General features: G+C 37.4%; 1 protein-coding gene across 4 annotated transcripts in view; it reads right to left on the bottom strand.

Annotated features, from left to right (window-relative positions):
* LOC113442643 (DNA helicase MCM8) overlaps nucleotides 1-23,420 on the bottom strand; it is a 42,669-nt gene that overhangs the window by 7,028 nt on the left and 12,221 nt on the right. For 2 of the 4 annotated variants that reach the window (XM_026710350.2, XM_087918917.1), the window contains exons 11-19: nucleotides 23,254-23,284; nucleotides 22,456-22,596; nucleotides 22,095-22,236; nucleotides 20,683-20,878; nucleotides 20,304-20,523; nucleotides 19,337-19,546; nucleotides 17,822-17,898; nucleotides 17,311-17,500; nucleotides 15,136-15,819 (exon numbers count right to left, since the gene is read on the bottom strand). In XM_026710350.2, the coding sequence (XP_026566135.2) occupies nucleotides 15,727-15,819; nucleotides 17,311-17,500; nucleotides 17,822-17,898; nucleotides 19,337-19,546; nucleotides 20,304-20,523; nucleotides 20,683-20,878; nucleotides 22,095-22,236; nucleotides 22,456-22,596; nucleotides 23,254-23,284 (1,300 nt within the window). In that variant the 3' untranslated portion in view covers nucleotides 15,136-15,726. Of the gene's footprint in view, nucleotides 1-3,784; nucleotides 3,871-5,034; nucleotides 5,165-5,367; nucleotides 5,506-11,892; nucleotides 12,551-15,135; nucleotides 15,820-17,310; nucleotides 17,501-17,821; nucleotides 17,899-19,336; nucleotides 19,547-20,303; nucleotides 20,524-20,682; nucleotides 20,879-22,094; nucleotides 22,237-22,455; nucleotides 22,597-23,253; nucleotides 23,285-23,420 lie in introns of those variants that run through there. The other 2 variants (XM_087918932.1, XM_026710362.2) reach the window with 2 other exon arrangements.

Genomic DNA, 23,420 nt, shown 5'->3' with positions numbered 1-23,420 from the left:
ACCACGAACTCAAGCCAAACAGCAAGATCACAGCTCACCAACTCAAATCCCCAGCAACTAAGACTAACCTGAGCACAACCAAGCCCCCACCTGAACAGAACACGCTCCAATCAATCAGAACACTGCCAACCCCCAACCAATCAGAACACAGCCAAACCCCTACCAATGAGAACACACCCCCACCCAATCAGAACACAAGCCAAGCCCCCACCCAATCAAGTCCCACCCCACTAGCAGTTAAAAGGAAGAAGCAGCTGCAATCTCACATCACTCTGAGAAGCACAGAGCCGGAGACAGAAGCCTGAAGATGATGAATGAGACTTCATCGAAACGTTGCCTAGATACTTCAATCTTACGCGGGAGAAAACCCTAACAACCAAAGATCACATACAAATACCCGCGAGAACCTCAGAAATAATATATATATATATATATATATATATATATATATATATATATATATATATATATATATATATATATAAATAAATATAAATTATATTATATTATATAAATTATATTATATTATATTATATTATTATATTATATTATATTATATTATATTATATTATATTATATTATATTATATTATATTATATTATATTATATTATATTATTATATTATATTATATTATATTATATTATATTACATTAATTTCTTTTATAAATAAGTCAAGGTGGTGTAAACACCTGATACTCCTTCCTCCCTCGACTTTCCCCACTGGAATAACCCTGTGAGGTGGGTTTTTTTCTGAGAGGGAGTTAAAGTCTCCCATGTCTATGGTGAGACTAGAATTCACAGTCTCCTGATTTTTAGGCAGGCACCTTCACAATTACACAAAATTTTAAAGTACAAAATGAATGCATGAAGCCAGCAGAACTTTCTCTGCTCTTTATTTTAGCAACAAAATATACAGGGAAAAAAAAATATCTGACAGTTATGCCATTGAATTTGGATGGAGCTATCCTTGGGTGGTATAGAAGGCTGCCTATGCCTTGGGCTTAGATTGTCTATCTCCACTATAGAAGGAAGATGGCTTACAAGAAATTAAATTAAGAAGACAAATGGGACTAAAGAAACCACAGGGCAGACAGAGGATCCTACAGGAGAAGATCTGTGATTATTTCAATAATATTTTGGTTCACTTCAATGGGATAAGTGGAATGACAGTACTTTCACCTCTTAGAAAGGTTGTTTTGAGGAGCAACATGGAAGTGAGGGAGGCGACCAAGCAGGCATTCTGAGGGAAAAGTGAAGGAACATCAAAAGAAATGTCATTTCTATGGGAAAGGAGGAGAGCCTTCTACAACTGAGAATGAGATGCTAGGCAAGGGAAGGTCACAGGAAGACAGATGGTGAAAACATGAGATGAGTAAACAAGTTGACAAATTTGAAGCTTGAACAAGATTTTGAAAATGAATAGGAAACTTGGAGGTGTTTAACAAGTATAGCGGAGCAAGGTATTAATCAAGTAATAGTGGAAGATCAAAGAAAATTCTGATGGACAAAGATTACGGTCTTTAATTTTCACTGAAAGGTTAGACAGAGTATTGTTATAATTTTGTAAACACTCAAGGCTGGGAAAATATTATAAGGAAATTAGCACACACAGTTCCAGACTTCTGAAGAATTCTGGGAGCCACAGTTTTATCTGAAAGAAGATAAGGGAAGGTTGTCATCTGGAAGCATTCAAAGAAAGATCTGTCTTGGATAGAAATACAAAAAACAAGAGAGAGAGAGAGACCAAAAAAGGAAGGAGGAAGGAATCCCTTTCACACCCTAATTCTCTGTTACAGAAAAACACTGTTTGTACCATCGTCTGTGTAGAAAAAAAAATGTCTGATTTCTATTTTAGCAAGCCTGCATTTGGGAACAATTTTGACACATCCCATCAAACAGATATTAACACATGGTAGGATACTTACCGGTGGAGGAAGAGTTTTTATCGAATATAGAATACAGCAGCAATTAACGCAATGTCCCTTAGAATTATCATTGATGTAAGAGGGACTGAAAAACAAATAGTGAAAGTCTTCTTAAATCTCTAAATTTCACTCCTGACTCTTGTATTCCTGCAGTTTTCTTAACAACATTTTCAGAAATAGTTTGCCATTGCCTTCTTTCTACGGCTAAGAGCAAGTGGCCAAAGATCACCTCCAGCCCCACCCAGATGGCTTTATGCCTAAGGTGGGACGTCAACTCACAAGTCTAGAGATTTCTAGCCTGGTTCCTCAACCATTGCAACAAACAGGCTGTCATATTGAGGCATAAAAATAATTCCAATTCACAGCATGTCCATATGAATTGCTGCAAGACTATATTATATATATATATATATAAATAAATATAAATTATATTATATTATATAAAGTTTATATTATATTATATTATATTATTATATTATATTATATTATATTATATTATATTATATTATATTATATTACTTATATTATATTATATTATATTATATTATTATATTATATTATATTATATATATATATTACATTAATTTCTTTTATAAATAAGTCGAGGTGGTGTAAACACCTGATACTCCTTCCTCCCTCGACTTTCCCCACTGGAATAACCCTGTGAGGTGGGGGGTTTTCTGAGAGGGAGTTAAAGTCTCCCATGTCTATGGTGAGACTAGAATTCACAGTCTCCTGATTTTTAGGCAGGCACCTTCACAATTACACCAAATTTTAAAGTACAAAATGATTGCATGAAGCCAGCAGAACTTAGTAGAGTCTCTGCTCTTTATTTTAGCAACAAAATATACAGGGGAAAAAAATATCTGACAGTTATGCCATTGAATTTGGATGGAGCTTTCCTTGGGTGGTACAGAAGGCTGCCTATGCCTTGGGCTTAGATTGTCTATATCCACTATAGAAGGAAGATGGCTTACAAGAAATTAAATTAAGAAGACAAATGGGACTAAAGAAACCACAGGGCAGACAGAGGATCCTACAGGAGAAGGTCTGTGATTATTTCAATAATATTTTGGTCCACTTCAATGGGATAAGTGGAATGACAGTACTTTCACCTCTTAGAAAGGTTGTTTTGAGGAGCAACATGGAAGTGAGGGAGGCGACCAAGCAGGCATTCTGAGGGAAAAGTGAAGGAACATCAAAAGAAATGTCATTTCTATGGGAAAGGAGGAGAGCCTTCCACAACTGAGAATGAGATGCTAGGCAAGGGAAGGTCACAGGAAGACAGATGGTGAAAACATGAGATGAGTAAACAAGTTGACAAATTTGAAGCTTGAACAAGATTTTGAAAATGAATAGGAAACTTGGAGGTGTTTAACAAGTATAGCGGAGCAAGGTATTAATCAAGTAATAGTGGAAGATCAAAGAAAATTCTGATGGACAAAGATTACGGTCTTTAATTTTCACTGAAAGGTTGGACAGAGTATTGTTATAATTTTCTAAACACTCAAGGCTGGGAAAATATTATAAGGAAATTAGCACACACAGTTCCAGACTTCTGGAGAATTCTGGGAGCCACAGTTTTATCTGAAAGAAGATAAGGGAAGGTTGTCCTCTGGAAGCATTCAAAGAAAGATCTGTCTTGGATAGAAATACAAAAAACAAGAGAGAGACAGACCAAATAAGAAAGGAGGAAGGAATCCCTTTCACACCCTAATTCTTTGTTACAGAAAAACATTGTTTGTACCATCGTCTGTGTAGAAAAAAAATGTCTGATTTCTATTTTAGCAAGCCTGCATTTGGGAACAATTTTGACACATCCCATCAAGCAGATATTAACACATGGTAGGATACTTACCGGTGGAGGAAGAGTTTTGTATCGAACATAGAATACAGCAGCAATTAACGCAATGTCCCTTAGAATTATCATTGATGTAAGAGGGACTGAAAAACAAATAGTGAAAGTCTTCTTAAATCTCTAAATTTCACTCCTGACTCTTGTATTCCCTGCAGTTTTCTTGACAACATTTTCAGAAATAGTTTGCCATTGCCTTCTTTCTAGGGCTAAGAGCAAGTGGCCAAAGATCACACTCCAGCCCCACCCAGATGGCTTTATGCCTAAGGTGGGACTTCAACTCACAAGTCTAGAGATTTCTAGCCTGGTTCCTCAACCATTGCAACAAACAGGCTGTCATATTGAGACTACATAAAAATAATTCCAATTCACAGCATGTCCATATGAATTGCTGCAAGACTAATTAGTCTAAATCACTGTTATTTAATTCTACCATCTACCTACTCATTACCACAAACACAACACAGATAAATTACAGAGGTTGCTGTGTAACTGAACAATGCATTTAGTTTCTGGCGTGGGCAAAAGCAGCATACACCTAGAGCATTTAGCTGCCTCTCCTCTATCCCTAGAAGGAAATAACCTCAACCTAGGCAAAAGGGAATAAAATACACAAGATCTGTTACTGTTTGCTATATCTTGTTTTGCTAACCATAATCTGCCTTCAAGGGAGAATATATAGCTCAACATAAATTACAACGTAAGGCAGATGCAAATGCTATAATCTCCTCTGACTGTATCCACCACCACTTTAGAATTACAGCGCTATTAAAACCCTTCAAAGGTTCAGCAATTTATTTTAGATAATAAAATGAAATCAGGAAAATGAGTTCAATGAACAACATGGACATACAGGATATGCCAAAAATAAGGTCTTATAGTTAATTAACTATGCAGTATATATTACATGAAATGTTCAAATTGGATGCAGTTTTTTTTCAATCCCTTCCTTACTCATTTTACGCATGATTTTGAGCATCCCTAAATATGGTAACATTTTGTCTGAAAAAAAAAATAATTAATAAAATTGGCCCCTGGGGCCTGATTTTTGATACATCTTGTATATTGCATTTTTTTTTTTTGTTTACACTATTATATGCAGTTATAGTTATATACTATAACTATGGTATCAATATACTGAGGTATTGAACTGTGCCAATAAACTGGAAGAGATTTTGCTTCTGATATTTAACAATTCATTATTTTTAAATCATTCAACATTCAATCATTGAAAAGACAGCTTCTTTGCTTACCTGGAATAAGATTTGCACATGTCAGGCTAATATATAGGATACTGATAAGGATTTTATCAGCCAGAGGGTCCAAGGCACTTCCCAACGCAGATTTCTGGTTGTCCCAGTTTCGTGCAATAAAGCCATCCAACTGAAAAAGCAAGTTAGACAAATAGTATGGGAAAGAAACCAAACATTTAAATTTCTGCCAGATTTATATCCATCTTTTTTTCCTACAAGAGCTCCTGAAAATACACATGACTATAAAATCAGATTCAAGAATTAAGGATCTGAATTTGAAAATATTTCTCAACTCAACTTTTAAAGAAATATATATATATATACAGGACGTACCAGATCTGTTATTCCAGCCAGGGCAAACACACCCAGTGCTATATTAAAATTTTCTTCAATAATCAAATAGCCCAAAATAGGTGCCAAACCAATCCTTGCCATAGAAAGTAGGTTAGGGACAGTCCAAGGGTTTTCATACTACAACAAAAAAGAAATAGCATAGAAAAAAATTATTACAAAACAAATATAAGTAATCGGAACTTAATGTACTTCGATATTATGGAAGGTAAGAGGTAAGCTTTGCATGTTTAAGGTGTTTAATTGCTGCATTGGAATGTATGCCTCTTTTCTAGGAATTTCCTTAACTTTCAAAAACAAGGCTTGGCTCTGATAACCAGTTGTTCCCATCTCCCATTCAAGGGCTATGGGGACTCTCTTCCCCATCACTGAAGAACCCACAAATTCCTACACTCTGAAACTCAATAAGCAACAAAAATGGGCCATGACTTTAACCGAATGAAAAAAAGGTTGGTTTGTTTTTGCACTGTTGCAAATCTCTTTGGGGATTCTTACATCAAAGGTAAAAATTATTCTACTAAACAGCAAATGGATTGGTTTTCAGATTTAATAAAAAGGATATAGCTCTACAGATGTCAACTCCTCTGAATTTCTCAAATATTCAGAACACAAAGCAGCACATAGATCTCCTTGAGATGGTTCTGCCTACTTCAAGAAACCCTTCTCCTGTCTACACCACCGAGATTCTTTTCTTGTTGGTAATCTAAAAGGATCTTGACTTCCCAACCTTCTGCTTTGACATACTGGCTAGAAACCATGTTTCCCCCACCCACACCAATTCTGAGTTTATGATACCGTAGATAAGACACCTGTGTCCACCAATCCAAAAATTTTAGGTTACCAACAATCACAAGCTACCTTGCCCTATAACTTAACTGTGATTAGAAAAAAGAGAATCTGCATCACCTCTTCATTTAACATTTTTGTGACTAATCATTTGCAGTATTGTTTTTTTTTAAATCAACCGTTGATTTCTTGAAATAACAGTTTCCATGTGACCATTTTCCCAACTATTATAACATACTATCTCTAGATCCTTTCCCTGGAAGTTTTATGGGTTTTCTAAGTTTTCAACACAAATGGTACTTCACTGTTTGTATCCAGGACTGAAGGATTTATCTCAGACCTGCCATATTTAAAGGCAACTCCTCTCTGATCCCATTACTCTATTTGGCTGCTTTTATTTTCAACTTTAACTCAGAGAGAAATAGAAAATAAAATTGAGCAAAATTCTATTATTTCCTCCAGGTTATATATCTTGGTTCCATATAATCATTTCTTTAACAAGTGTATCTCTCATGTACCAAACACCACATAAAATTTCCTTTCTTCCGAAATAACCAGGCCCCATTTTAGATGTTTAAATATTCAGGGTTTTTCAAGACACTATATGAAGGAGCTCCTACCCTATAGGTCCCTTTTTAATCAAACTTTGAACAAATTATTTTAAGTTCCATTTTTAGCAACTCACTCAACAATTGAAAGAAGAATGTAGGGATCTTCCTCAGGCATATATATACTGTGTGCACAATTATCAGGCAAGCAAGTATTTTGACTATATCATCATTTTTATGTATATTTCCACCTCCAAGCTGTATAAACGTGTATGCTTACTGAATACAAGCATATCAGGTGATGTGTATTTGTGTAATGAGAGAGGGTGTGGCCTAAGGAAATCAACTCCCTATATCAAGGTGTGCATAATTATTAGGCAGCTTCTTTTCCTCAGGAAAAAATGGGCCACAAAAGATGTCAGATTTAACTGACACTGAAAAGGCAAAAATTGTAAAAAAAAAAAAGTTTTTCAGAGGTATGCAGCGCTCTTGAAATTGCTAAGATAGAGCCATAATGTTTTGTTGCAAATAGTCAACAGGGAACATGGAAGAAACGTGTTGAGAAAAAAAAGATACACATTACTGCCAACAATTTGAGAAGAATCAAACATGAAGCTACCAGGAATCCATTATCCTCCAGTGTTGTCATATTCCAGAATTGCAACCTACCTGGAGTGCCCAGAAGTACAAGGTGTTCAGTGCTCAGAGTCACGGTCAAGGTAAGGAAGGCTGAAATCCAACCACCACTGAACAAGACACCTAAGCTGAACAGCAAGACTTGGCCAAGAAATATTTGAAGACACATTTTTCAAAGATTTTATGGACTGATGACATGAGAGTGACTCTTGATGGATCAAACAGATGGCCCTGTGGCTGGATCAGTAATGGGCACAGAGCTCCATTTCAACTCAGACGCCAGAAAGGGGGAGGCGGGGTAACCGTATGGGCTGGTATTATTAAAGATGAGCTAGTTGGACCTTTTCAGGTTGAAGATGGACTCAAAATCAACTCCAAACCTATTGCCAGTTTTTAGAAGACACTTTTGGTACAGGAAAAAGTCTTTCACGAAGACCACAATTTTTATGCAGGACAATGCTCCATTGCATACATCGAAGTACTCCACTGAGTGGCTGGCTTATAAAGGCCTTAAAGATGAAAGCATAATGACATGGCCCCCTTCCTCACCTGACCTAAACCATATTGAAAACTTGTGGGCCCTTCTTAAATGGGAGATTTACGGTGAAGGAAAACAGTACAGCTCTCTGAACAGTGGCTGGGAGACTGCGGTTGCTGCTGCACAAACAGTTGATCATCAACAGATCAAGAAACTGACAGATTTCATTAATGGAAGTCTTATGACTGTTATTGAAAAGAAGGTGGCTATATTGGTCACTGATATATTTTTTTGAAATGTCAGAAATGTTCATTTGTACATCTTGAGTTGTTTGTTTATTATTCTCACTTTAACAGATGCAAACAAACGAGCGAGATGGGCAGATTTTTGCTTTTCATTTAGTTGCATAATAATCTGCACGCTAATAGTTGCCCAATAATTGTGCACCACATTCTCATTTTTACTTTCTTAAATATTCAAGTTTGAGATTTATTGATATTTTGGATTGACCAAGGAGAGCACTTTAGTTGCTCAAGAATAAAATTAATCCTCCAAAATACAACCTAACAATTGTGCGCAACAGTGTAAGCTAAAGTCCTTAGGAATTAAACGATAAGCTGTTTGAACACTTCAGTTCCCTGTTGACGTTAAATCTCTTTATCCAGTTCCCTCGGCTTATTTTCTTCCCTTAAGATCTCTTAATAAGTATTACTTGGCTGACTGAAAGGTTTATTCCCCTTTTTCAAGAGGGGGAGGATTTGATCAATAACAATCTCTTATTTTCCACACTGATTCTTTTGCAACACAAGCAGCTTTGCTTATTGAGTTTGGGACAGTTTGTCTTCTCATAACTTTTCCCATCATTTTGCTCACCTCTGCAGCTTCCTTTCTTTGCACTTGTTTCTCTAAGGAGCTTTTGCTTCTTCCTCTCCCGCAGCCTTATCTTTTCCAAACTACCCACTTTCTTAAAGCCCCTCCTCCACTCAGTTTTTCACTCTGCTGCAGCTTCTCCATCCCTTCTAATACAGACTCCTTTGAGCAGCAAGAGCTATGCCACTGAACATCAATCAGCCTCCTCTAGAAGAGAAAAATTCCATGGCATTTGTCACCCCCTTTGAAAAAGCAAATTCAATTTTTTAATTGCTTCCCCAAAAAGAGGCATCTTTTAAATGTTGCCATAAAAATCTAAGGGTTAAAATGCTCTCTATTGATGAATGAATGAACGAATGAATATAATTTTTAAAATAAAACATGTGTGTGCTTTTTATTTTAAAAATTGTAGTATTAAAGCTCCTGCAAAATACTAAAACAGCAATAGCTCTTAAACTTATATACCGCTTTACAGTGCTTCACAGCCCTCTCTAAGCAGTTGACAGAGTCAACCTATTGACCCCAACAATTTTGGGTCCTCATTTTATCCACCTTGGAAGGATGGAAGGCTGAGTCAACCTTGAGCCTGGTGAGATTCGAACTGCCAAATTGCAGGCAGCCGGCTGTCAGCAGAAGTAGCCTGCAGTACTGCACTCTAACCACTGTGCCACCGTGGCTAAAATAATGGTCTTACATATAAAATAAAATTTAAAAGTTTCCCCACCAACTTTTCAAATATGGTTCTCACTTGCACAAAAAGCTTTGAGTCAACATATTGCATTTTTGATTTTTTTTTTAAAATAAGATTTTATTATGGAACACTATATCTTCTTATATGCTTCATTTCCAGTAATTATTCATTAATACATCACTTCATCTTACACCATTCTCTATGCACATTTAGCCGTTCTTAGGAAGTTCTGGCAGATTATATATTCAAATAATATACTAATCTAATAAAAAAGGGTGGAAAATAAGTTGGCATTTATAAGAATAATCATATAAGTTGCCAACCGAGTACCAAAAAGCAAATTATGTCAAATAGTGATGAAGTGCACATTTATACAACCTCTAGCCAGCAACCCCAACATAAAACAGAAACACTGATTTTCCTACCAACTCTTTCAACCTAATGGACTATTCCTCTCTACAATGTACTACCATGTTTTCCTGAAAATAGCACCTACCATGAAAGTAAGTTCTTGCTTAATTTTTACACATGTGCCCAATATAAGCCCTACCCCCCCCCCAAAAAAATTATCCCTTATTAAGATCCCGCCCATTCCAGAATGCATGGATAAAAATTAAGCTAGGGTGGGGATAGGATGGTTGAGCTGCCCTACTACTTACCTTTGGACAGTTGTAGTCAGGCCTCTCACACCCCTACACCTGCCTTGTCGGCCCATTTCTTCTATAGCCAGCAAGGCTGGCAAGGCTTTCCTGAAGGCCTCTGTAGCTGATAACGAAGTTCTGGATCGATCCAGAGCTCTGTTATTGGCAGCAGAGGCCTTCAGGAAAGCCTTGCCGGCCGCAGAAAAAGTTCCTGAAGGCCTCTTGACAGTGAAAAGGAGGCCAGGGGCGACGTGCACAAGTGAAGTTAAGTCAGTGGATGACATCCCCTCCCCCAAAAATAAGACCTAGTGCCTCCAAATAACTGTTAACCTTAGACAAGCACAGGTTTTGTCCTCCAAAGAAGGCAGTATGGTGAATTTCAGAGGGTTCCCTTGCTCAAATCCATCACCATACTCTTCATGAATTGAGGAGGCCTCTCCAGTTTTAAAGATAAATTATTCCTGGGAGGGTGTGTGTGTTTGAATCCTAGAGTTTGTTTCAGATAAATGCATGGTCTCTGGATTATGAGAAGTAATTCTTCTTTATTTCCAAAAAGTTACAGTGCCTTGTAACATATGTAGCCATAGCTCCCTTACCATAGCACACCAATTCATGCAAACCAGTAAATTATGCTTTAGTAATTGAAGGACAGGCATGACCACATTATATATCTTATACCATAACCATTTTTAGCTCGTGTGTGGATTTAAACCACTATTTATATACTTCACCATTAAATGATGAGCACATCAGCCAAAGTTATGGGCGATTCTCATTTGGCGATTACTTGTTCAGTGACTCTTTGAATTTACGATGACACTGAATGAGTGGTATTTACAACCGGTCCTCAAAGTTCCAGCCATCAGTCACCAAATGAACTCTTGTTAAGTCTACGACTACCTTACAACAGTTTGCTTAGTGACCATTCAAAGTTACAACCGCACCAAAAAAAGTGACTTACAACCATTTTTCACACTTACAACCATTGCAGCATCCCCATGGTCATGTGATCAAAATTCTTGGCAACTGACTCACATTTATGAAGGTTGCAGTGTCCCGGGGGTCATCCCTTTTGCAATCTTCTGACCAGCAAAGTCAACGAGGCAATCAGATTCCCTTAACAACCGTGTTACTACCTTAACAACTGCACTGATTCACTTAACAACTGTGGCAGGAAAGGTCGTAACAGGGGCGCGTAACACTCACTTAACAAATTTCTCACTTAGCAACATAGGTTTTGGGCTCCTTTGTGGTCGTAAGCCAGGGACTACCTGTATATAGCTGACTTTCTCAGCACGAAAACCACACAATGAGGGCAATTTCACACACGCCAGTGATATGATCCGCACAACCACGAATATGGGGAAATGGAAGTGGTTCAAAAGCGCACACATCAAAGGGGAAGAAGAGGCCAGGGGACCTTCTCCAGAAAGTGAAATCTTTCTTTCTTTCTTTTGATGTTAATTTCGTTCCACGAGTTGCAATGCAGCTCAATGCAGTAAACTAAACTAGGGAGGACCCATCAAAAGCGAGTTTACTTTTTCACACGAAAGTACTTGCAGAGGTCAGTCTTGATTCCTGGGGGCATCGCTTGAGATGGCAAATATTCGCTCGGGATTATTTCCCCCTGCATGGGGAGGGGAGTGGGGCAGCCCAAAAGCCAAGGCGAGATTTCTACTTTGCAGAACTTTTGAAAGAATTCTTTTACCGGGTGCGCGGTCCACTGGGTCAGCCCCGCTGCCTGTGAAGCGCTACAACCTGCATTTCATAGGGACCGTCCTGTCAACGGGGACGGAAGGGAAGAAGCCGCCGAGGGAGGGTGGGGAAAGGAGCCGCCTGCCCATTGCCCGCCCCTACCAGTTCGGCGAATCCTTTGCTCTGCTCCGCTTTGCCAGCATCGGGTCGTTCCGTGGACTCCGCCGCGCGCCGCCGAGCCGCCCCCCCGCAGCCGGCGCGCGAGCAGTGAAGCTGCCCAAGTCCGCCGGAAGAGCAACCGAAAGGGGGCGCCCAAGCCGCAGTGCCTAGAAGGTGCTTGGGGCTGGCCGGGCGCACGCGCAGTAGCAGACGTCGCCCCGCGCCCGGGCAAGACGGCGAGCGACACTCCGCCAGGCTGCTGGAGGAGGCCGCCGCCAGCACGGCTCGAGGGCCGCTCCAGGACTTGCCGCTGCCTCCCCCTCGGCTCCTCGCGGCGGCGGCTGCTGCTGCTGCTGCTACGGTGGCCCTCAAGCCCCGTCCTGCGCTCGCGTTCCGCAGAACACCCCACCCCCAAGCGCTGCCTTTGACCAACCAAGCCGCGGTCAGCATGGCTTGGTTGAGGCAGGGCGGGGGGGAGGGGTGGGAAAAGACCTTTCTACCAACGAAGAAGAAGAGGGGGAGGAGGAGGGGCAGAATTGAAACATGCCCCTCCCCTCCTGCTCTCCCCCCGCCGCTGGCCGTCTCCCTCTTCCATTCAAGCGCGCTTCCGCGCCACCTTCTACCTTACGCTCCGGGCGAACCCGCTTTTTACGACGCCCCCGCTGCTCTTTACGGCAAGAGCGCACCCCGCTTATTAAAGGGACAGCAGCGTTGCTGGCGAAGATGGAAAAGTGGCTCCTGCGGGCTGTGTGCGGTCATCTCTTCATTAATAAATTCCACGCCTAGTGCGTGTTTAGTACAGTGGAAGCTTAAGCTTTTTTTTTTTTGAAAACACCACATTATAATTGAACCGAGAACCAAGTTTGGGTTACCACAACTGGACCACTTTGATGGAGATGCCAGGCTAGAAATCGTGAGGGATATAGGTCTGCCTTGGGCAAAAAAAAAAAAAAAAATCAGCTGGATGACTTTTTCCTCATTAACATTTTTATTGAGTTATAAGGTACAAAATACAAAAGAAAATAGGAAAACAATGGGGAGAAAGGGGGGGAGGGAGAAGAAAAGTGAGGAAGGATTAGGTAAAAAAAAAAACTGGACTTCCGACTCTGTTGCAGTAAAATAGGGCATTAATATCAAATCAAACTTAGTATTTTTTTTCTCAATTCATTTTCCACAACTACATATATAGAGAGAGGTAGAATCTTGACTACTGCAAAATATGTAATATGTAGGGTTGTGTAAGCAGGAGTCCTAGAGCTATGTAAAGCTAGGATGGAATACCATTTTTGTAACCCTCAATAAATCACATTGCCAAAAATCAGTGGCATCATTTCTAACAGTTTTTAAAAAGTTGAAGATCTTTCAGAAGCCCTCCAAAATCTAAAGAAAATACTCTGCTCATGTACATGGCATATTTATACATATTTATATCTATTGTAAATAGTTAGTGGAGTACACAGTATTTGTAGATGACCAGTGAAACTTCTCACTAATGGTGATAGTTACTAGAATTGTGGGACAGAAGTCATGGCAGCCAGTTGAATAGAATCAAGAGCAGAGTTATTGTATCTAGGTTGCTACAATCCAGAAAACCACCAGGCAGCAATGTACATTATTCATTTTGTTGCCATCTGATTGGTGACCTGATTTTTGAAGCCCAGTTTTGATAGCCCTAGCCTAGCCAAGAAATCACAAAGATGAAGCCAGCTAAAATACATTGTTTTCCACCTTCTTACCAAAACCTTAATGATAAACAGCTTCTAGACTAGGGATAGGTACCTGACACAATCCAGCGATTTTGAATTTCTTTTCTTATCAGCCCCAAATGTAAAATAGTAGAGAAATTGAAATCGAGAAGGCATTGAATATTTCAGCAAAACAAAAAATGTCCAAAACATAACCACATCAACCATCTATGTGAAAGAAAATGTTTGAAAGACTCACTATTCAGTCTTCATACTTCACTGTTGAAAATCTGTGGGAAAATCTAGATCAGGGCTGTCAAAACTCCCATTGCGAGCCAGATGTGTCACGCACTGGCCACGTCCCAGTTTAGTGAAGGAGGAAAAAATCCTGATGTGACACCGCCGTGATGACACGTGTCTGACATCCCTGATCTAGATAGACAACACTATCAAAGGTCTAAGAATATTTTACATGAGAGTTTTGCAATGAACCGTGGAAATCATTCCCAAAGCAATTAAGATTTTTAACCAGATGTATCTATTTGAAATCTGTTACCTCTGCCAAAGGAAGTGTTTAAATGTACTACTGACTGGAAGGTTGTCCAAATTTGGAGCAGTTTCAGATACCCTTAGGGAGTGCATTTAACACCTTTGCTACACAAGCTTCACTGGAGCCAGTTTGCTTTCAGGTCCAATTGAAGGTATTACTCCTTTTAAAGTCTTTCATGACATGAGACCGGTTACCTGAACAACCATCAACCTGTTTCCTTACCCCCTCCCCATAAGGCAGGGAAGATATGCTGCAGATCCCATTGGTTAAAAAATTTCAACCAGCAGGATCTAGGAAGAGGCCCTTCTCTGCCATTGCCCCCACCCTTTAGAACCTCCTACCTCTAGAGGTGAGGCAAGCCCACTCTCTGGCTTTCCAGAAGGATGCTAAGACCTGGCTTTGCCAATTAGCATGGAGTGTGTGTGTGTGTGTGTGTGTGTGTGTGTGTGTGTGTCTAGGAATGTTATGAAACCCTGGGGATGGCTGGTTGCTTAAGGGTTTTCCCTTCGACTTGCTAACTATTAGCTCTGTTAACTTTTTAACTTTGATTTTTACTTTTAACTTACACATTTTAACCTTTTAAAACTGTTTATAACTCTGCCTTTTGGTCATTTTATATCACATTGTTTTATATCACTGCCCCGAGTTGCTTAGATGTGATAGGCAATGTAGAAAATTGCTAAATAAATAAAAATAAATAAATGAAATCAACTAATACTGTATAGAAAATTGTATAGAATACTGTATAGAAAATTATACATATATTACACAAGTGGCAGACAATGCCACTGTTATTTCTCAATGGGAAAAAAAGCACTAGAAATTTGTCCATACCAAGTCCAGCTATTGCATTGCCCAATGTGACATGCATCCTTTCTCTTTCATTTCACTAAGATAATAAACTAAGATGGCTCTCCGCATACAAAACCTTTTGGTTCATGGGTGGAATGTTATATATATTGACGCATACTCAACTTTTTGTCAAATGGAGAATTACCAAACTAGGTGTTTTAAATAATCCAACAATGTATTCTTTTAATGGTATAATATTTAGAACATGAACTTTGCTCATTCACAGAAGACTAAATAAATGCAAGTGCAGTTTGTCTTAAAAATATAGACCATATTCATAAATCAATAACAGGGTTAACAAAATTACTCAAATCAGGCAAAACTTTAACAAGAATGGTTTGAAACATTACGGTATATATATCACTTTCAAAAGTATTATAATTAGTAAACGAGTTGATTCATGTCAATACATAGATGATTAAAGCCCCTTCACTTTCCTCATCCAGTATTTGAAATATTTCCCATATCCTTTGTATCACAACACATACCATCCAGCTGTGTTATCAGATTCTCACATAACCCTTTTCAGGGATGTCAAGGAGAGGAGTAGGGAAGTCACCTTCTTCTGCCCTTCTTTACATTGACATTAATCTTGTTTCAGATCGTTTTAACCAACGCCTGAATTCTACAAACTCTCATATTGGTATTAGCAGGCAAGAATTCAGCTGAATAAGAAATACAGATGAGTTGCAATCCTCTGCGTTTCATTCTTCTTCTTAGTACACAGTTCTCTTTAGGTATTGAACTACTTCACATTGTCTGAAGCTGATACAATCTCGGACCTTTCTTCAAGAAATAACCCTGATCATTTAAAGATGCAATGAAGTTTTCAAAGTCAGGCATCTAAAAAAAAAAAACAATAGCTGTGTGATCAAGACCAACTACAAAATATTGAATTGTGTTGGAAAGAGTTTTTAAGAAGTTGATCCATTTTTAAAAAAAAATTGGAGAGGAACTTTAAAATGGTACGGAAACTTTCCACTTAAATCATCTAGGAAGCAAATCTACATCTATATCTATCTATCTATCTATCTATCTATCTATCTATCTATCTATCTATCTATCTATCTATCTATATATCGCAACATCTCAGGAGATGGTGTTTCTTAAACTTTTTTTCTCTCTCAGGACCCCTTCTCATTTTTTAAAATTATACAGGACCTCAAAAGAGATTTTGTTTGAATGGGTTATATTTTATTGATATTTGCAGTATAAAAGAATTAATACTGAGGCATTCACTACTGTTGCTGCTTCTCATAATTGTTTGATGAGATTTAATATTGTATAAATTTTCAACGTGGGCAGGAAAACGGTTTTGATTCTGTGGACCTCTGAAAGAGTCTTGAGGAACCCCCACTTAAGAAACAATGCCATAAGGCAGTGGTTTGTTTATTTGGTACCTTAGAGTCAATGTGACTCCTCGCAACTACCAGGAATCCCCACAGTTTTCTTGGCAAGATTTTGGAAGTGGTTTGCCATGGCCTGCTTCCTAAGGTTGAGCGAAAGAGACTGGCCAAAGACCACTCAGCTGGCTTTGTTCCTAAGGCAGAACTAGAAATTCCATTATCTTGGTTTCTAGCCTAGTGCCTTAACCACTACATTAAATTTGGCTTCTTAATGTATCCTAGTCATATTTAATCTATTTCATTTTTTCAATTAATATTTCAAATGTTATACTTAAAAAAACAAAGGTTTAATGGAAATCTGGAGTTAAAATGTAGCAAAATAGATTAAGCACAGTTAGTGAAAATTGGGCAGATAATTTGTACTAGTGTTTACATAGTAAAATATTGCAGAAACAATACCACTTTAAAGGACTTTCCGTTAAAATAGCCTAAAGATTACCTACATCCAATAACAAAAAAAACATCTTAAGCAAAATATGTTTTTGTTATGTGCAAGTTACATTCAAAATGAGCCATGGTGGTGCAGTGGTTAGAGTGCAGTACTGCAGGCTACTTCTGCTGACTGTTGGCTGCCTGCAATTTGGCAGTTCGAATCTCCCCAGGCTCAAGGCTGGCTCAGCCTTCCATCCTTCCGAGGTGGGTAAAATGAGGACCCAGATTGTTGGGGGCAAGAGGCTGACTCGGTAAACTGCTGTAAAGCACTGTTAAGCGGTATATAAGTTTAAGTGCTATTGTTATTGCTAACACCAGTAATATCAAATTCAAATATCATTTCTAAAGTAAAACTCGAGCTCCGAATCACTTCAATCAGTAGAACCATAGACATTGGAAGCAACAATAATCCTCTCTCTTCCAACTGTGATATCAATATCTGATAACATCAATAGCTAATTTTATCCTTCTAGAGTATATATTTATTTTAACTTACTTTCATATTTAATTCATTAGCAACCTGTCGGAGTTGATGAAGCTCAAAAATGTTGTTATAAGTTCTTTCTGCAACACGATGGAGGGCAGAAATAAACTTCTTTCCTTGTGACCTTTTGCTCATTCCAGAACCATGCTGAGAACGCTCAAAATCCAATTTCCCAAACTCATCAGAGTAAGTTCCTAACATACTTGGGAAAAGAGTAAACCAAAATGTATGTAGTCAGCAAGAAAGTAAAATGAAAAATACAACTGAAAATGAGGCACAGAACTTTCTTTGAATTTGTCCTTAATCAGAGTTTTAACAAGCTTAATAAAAGAACACATTTACTTTATAATTCTACTCAGGTTGTGCTTGGTTTATTGAATGCATGTTACTCTACTTTGGATTATTTTTCAAAATACTTTGATTTATATTCACTGAAAAATGCATCAGTTTGCATATTGTTCAGTTTGTATGTTACAGCTCATAGATTTTTATTTTATTACCGTAGTATTTAATTTTGTATTACCTGTATTTCATTATTTCAACAACATCCTCAGCATCTTCTTTGGTGGCCTTTTCTCTTAACTCTAATCTTGATCGTGCCTTAAAGAAAAGCAGTAATGCTAATATTATATACAAATCTCCATATTTAATTGGATCAGAAACGGCATGGTTAGAATCACATTCATATTAAAAAAATAGTTCATTGAATAAGACACAGTTTGCTTAGCTGGGCTGACACACAATACTAAGCCACAAACCATGTTTTACAAATCAATGGTTGAGTTCACATTCCATATCAAGCAAAGTCCCATGACTGAGCACCCCAATTGAGAAAGAAATTTCCACTAGACCTGAAAAGTTATTCTTCAGTTTGATTACTGCGTTATTATCACAAGGTTTCTGAATTCTGTGAAATCTTTTTTTCAAAAACGTGCCAGTACAAACTGGTGAATTGCAAATAAAGATTTTCATTACTAAAACATTAAAATGACTACAGCTAATATATCCATCCTACTAAAACTTCAGTTAATTCAAAAAGATTGGAAAGAGATATTAGAGAAACCATAGTTTAGCAGCAAAACAAGTGTTCTGCATATATTGTAACAGTTAAACCTCCTACATTAAAGGATGATACATAGTTGACCTAAGAACAAATTCTGTACTTCAAAATTTAGAAGGCTTGGCAATTAGAATAAACATTATTTATATTGTGGTCTGCCTTTAATAAATTCTCATCCATGATTTGATCTTGGATGAAAAGGCGAGCTTGGCATATATCACTGACATTTGGGAGAAAATTTCCTTCTTGGGGATATGCCTATCTGTTTTTCAGATGTATCAGTTATAACTCCAAGGTAAATAAGGTGGACAGACAATTTGTCATCTACAAGATACTACAGGAGGCAACTGGTACTGCTCCATAGATAACTGGATGTGAGGTGCTATTTTTAGGCTAGGTTTGAAGGACAAGTGGAGAGTGATGTTGTTGTACTGGCCTCCATGCTGCGGCAGCAACTGTTTTGAATCTGTCTGTACCAGTAAGATTTGCGGAGAGAAGTACGTTTTCCTAAAGACAGAATGCCACCTCCAGCGCCCCTTGGCTTGAATCTATTTAGTGATGCGTTCTCTCCTATGGAACAGCTCCAAGGTATCTGGGCCACTCCCTCCTTATTTTTTCATTTCTTTGTTTTTGGTGCCTTTAAGTCAATGTTGATAGATATGGGTGTCTTCATGTATTTATATACATCCGTATATGTATAGATCAGATGCCAGTTTATTTATTTATGGTACCATGGGTACTATATGTTTCCACAAAAAATGGTAGAAACATTGGTTTTCCTCAAGTCACAAAAATATTTAAATTTGATCCATTTTCAATGTCAGGTGGCATCAACATGTGTCATTTAAAATAAACCAGATATGTCAACATAAAAAAAATTCTGCATTATAGTCTCCATGTTTTAAAATCCAGTACTTTGGGCTGTCAAAATGCACCTACTATAAAATTCTTAGTAACAGTTATAAAATGAAGAAGTACCTCAGTAAGGCGGATCAATGATTCCAGCTGTCGTGTTGTGATGGGTGTACTATCTGCTCTTTGACTTTGTTGTCTGAGCTCAAGATAGAATTTCTGAAGTATCTGAGCAGCTTCTGGAGATAGCTTGGGATGAACATATTGCCTTGCATAGCCAACATATTTCTTTAACAGCTGATGTGGAATTGGGTCGCAGTTTTCTCCTGGAATAAGCTAACAGTTAAAAATACTATTTAGACATTATAATATTCCATTTCAACTGGAAAAAATAAATGGTATGAGCAGATAGGAGCTATAATAGTCCTCAAAGAGAATCTAACGACACGTTAATCTCCCACCTCAACCTCAGAAGCACAAAAAAGTAATCATAACACAGACTATTGTACATTTGTTACATGAATTCTCATATTGGAGTGTTAAAGCACTGTACAAAAATAAAGTTTAATAATTGAGATCTACCTCCCCAGTGCTTTGTCCACTGGAACTGCCGTCCCTTTAGCTCTCATAGAGCGTTTACCCAAAAGCTTATTTCTTCCAAGCAGAAACTGAAACACTTGACTAAAAACTTCAAAGAAAGTTACTTTTATAAAGACTTTGCTATTATTTTTATTTATATGTGCATTTGATATTGCTAATTTCCATTTATTCTTTTCATATATTACAGAATTTCTAACTTTTTTTACACTTTCTAGATTACCCTATGAGGCCAGCAGTTTCAAGAACAGAAAGAAAAGAAATAATTCAGTCCCCATAAAGCTATGTTAAATTTGCAAACTATGCTGTAGCAAAAAAGGAGTATTGTATTCCTCTAATAACTATACTCAACCTATCTCAAACATACTAAATATACAAGACATCTTATCTCAAAACAATTTATTTCAAATGTACTAGATATATCCTTTTTTCCAGACATCATCAACATTCCCCAATGATAAGATATAGTAAGTCAAAACATGAATAAATATTTTACCTTTAATCTCTCTGCTAGTGGTTTGTCTGAATGAACTTCAAGGACTGATATATTTGAATTCTGAGAATGCTCACGAGTCACAGTAGCACTGCTACATCCAGTCTGTTTTCTATTTCTCATCGCCATCACATGTTCCGAAAGCAAATGATCATGATCTTCATTTGGAACATCCAGCAGTATGAATACCAAGTCAAATCGGGATAACAAAGCACTTCCCATCCTACATGGAAAAAAATAAACAAATCCAGTACAGTACTATAGTTCTACCTCAAAGAACTGAATATGCTTCAGAATTTACACAACATTAATGTTATTAGAAATTCTTTACTTTTTTGTTTTGTAAACTATAAAGCAGACATTTTGAAAATACTGTACTTACTTTAAATTCTCAGATACAGTTTTGGCTTTGTTATAGTGACCCCCAACTGGATTTGCTGCAGCTATAATGGATGTCCTTGTTGGCAAGCTGCAAACAATGCCAGCCTTAGCAAGACTAATACTTTGCTGTTCCATAGCTTCCAGCAAAGCTTGGTGCTGGCTCCCCATTTTATCAAACTCATCAATTCCACATATACCTTAAAAGAAAAATAATTACAAAGTAAGCAAGGCAATTATTTAATTCTGAGAAGAATGCTGATATAAAACCCATCATGTTCAAAATGAAATTTATTCAGGGAAAAAATTAGTATTTAAATTAAGAATATCCTTTTCACTAAGAGGTAAAATCTTTCACGGTAGGCATTTAAAGAACACAACTGAACTAATAGGTTCTTAGAATTCCTAAATAATGCTTATTATTAATATTTTTTTGTATATATTATTATGCTACACTTTATTTAGAGCTTGTATTTTTTTCAGGATAACAGGAATTCCTCGATTCTCATGAAATAAGTTTCTGAATGATACTTGAATTGCAGATCACATGATGTTAGGCATGTGCTTTGTTTAATAGTTTTTTGTAACTTATATGGAAAACTCAATACAGCCAATCGTATCAGCAGTGGACTCCTTGGTGCCCTCTAAGCTCGGTTGTTTGCCTGAAGATGTTTTATTACCAGACTAAGTAAATCTTCAGTGTTAGAAAGGAGTGGGGAATTCTTAAAATGAAATAAAATATGTAACCAGTTTAGCTCTCAGGAGCACACTTGCTCAGGTGGTTAGGACGCTGGGTTGGAGTTACCAAGCCCACGTTCAAGATCAGAGTGTTGCATATCAGGGTGAGCTGTCATCCCTCCACTCCAGCTCCTTGATGGGGACAAGAGCCTTCACAGGCACCACCACCCTGGACAGCGGCGGACAGCAGTGATGTCACCAGCTAATGTTTTCAATCCAAAAATCGCCTTACATGGTACCTCCGACATGAACAAGAGGGGAATTTAGCTCAAAGTATCTGCCTATATAAGTATTTCTTGCTTTTATGTAATCATCACTTTTATGTAACCATCACGCACTGCCTATGCGTTTTACTTCTCCCATCAGGTTCTTCCCATTCTGTTTCCCAATATTTGAAAAGTACATCATCTCACTTATGACAAATCACGGCTTGAACTATCTTGCTTTGCATGTAATGAGTCTATCTCATATATTAGTTTCACCTTTTAAGTTGCATTACTGAAATAAATGAACTTTTGCACAATATTCTAATTTTTCGAGTTTCACCTTGATATGCCTGTCAGTTAAGATTGCATCTCAAGCTTCCAGTAAAAGGGAAGTTTATACTATCATAAATGTGCCCATCTATAAGGTTTACATAGTTTTTTTTATCCGGATAAATACACTAGAACACTATACCTTGATCTCCAAGTACAAGAGCACCAGCTTCTAGTGCAAAATCTCCAGAGGAACTGTCTCGAGACAGTGTTACAGTCAGACCAGATGTAGTAGTGGCATTGCCACAGACATATACTCCACGAGGTGCAATATTGCACACAGCCTGAAGAAACAAATTGAAAAGGCTAGCTTTGCATATTATAGACCATTACCCATATTGGTAACATACCCAATTATATTAAAAAGAATAAAATGCCCAAAGAAGAATATATGTAATTATTCTGAAATAATACGATATCCAGTGCTACAAAATACTATTTCAAAAAAACTTGGTAGTTAAGCATAAAAAATAAGCTACGTGCATAAACAAATGAATCCATACTTGCAACATCTGACTTTTCCCCAGTCCTGGATCTCCAACCATGAGAAGATGTGGATCCCCTCGAATAGGAATCCTGTTTTTATCATCCATATATTTTTGGCATCCTCCAAATAATGCCAACACTAAACCAGCTTTTACTACCTGTGACACAAGATAGCAACGCATAAAATATTTGCAAGGGACAATTCAGTCTAAGTACTACATGTTTCAAATATTCTCTATCAATATTTGTAAGAAGCCTCTAACTCTTCAGAAGTAGAAATAAAATGAAATGGTAACATACCAGGTTCAGACAATTTTTAAAAAAAAACCCTTTGTTTCGTTTCTTTCAGTCTTGTGAAGTACAGCATCAAATACAGTCCTCCAAAAATTGTTACAAAATCTTTTACAGCACAACCGTGCCAGAACAGTAAGGATGTTATTTTATCATACAAGTCTTTTTAACCATTATGCACTTTTTAATTCATGGATCATTTTAATAAAATAATGGTGCATTTTTATAGGTAGCTATTAGCATATTGTCAGAACCCTTCCATATACTTTTATTAAGGTCTTGAAAACAAGCATAAATCAGATGTGAGGAATTAAAACTCATTTTAATTGTGATATACTGAATAATATTAGTAATTCTAATAGTGGGATTACAATAACAGAAACACCACAGAAACAATAACCTCATTCACATTTTCTTGGCAGACAATTAAAATGTACTTTATAAACTAGGCCCATAGTACACTTTATTTTCTACTAAGCATTTGGAATACAATTCATTGAATATTTCCGTTAGAGTTTACTTACCTCATGACCATAAATAGTAGGACAGAGAGAGCTAGGAAGAAAAAAAAAATGTATTACCAGGTTAAATATAACAGAAAAAACATATTTAAGATTATGTATTTCAAATCTATTTATTCACAAACTCTGTATAAAAAGAATGCAAATGAAATACCATTCACCTGAATTAT

Source organism: Pseudonaja textilis, chromosome 1 (genome assembly GCF_049901715.1).
Source record: "Pseudonaja textilis isolate UNSWEBS1 chromosome 1, rPseTex1.2, whole genome shotgun sequence".
Classification (NCBI taxonomy): Eukaryota; Metazoa; Chordata; class Lepidosauria; order Squamata; family Elapidae; genus Pseudonaja; species Pseudonaja textilis.
The sequence above is the reverse complement of the archived record's forward strand: the minus strand, read 5'-3'. Positions and strand labels throughout refer to the sequence as shown.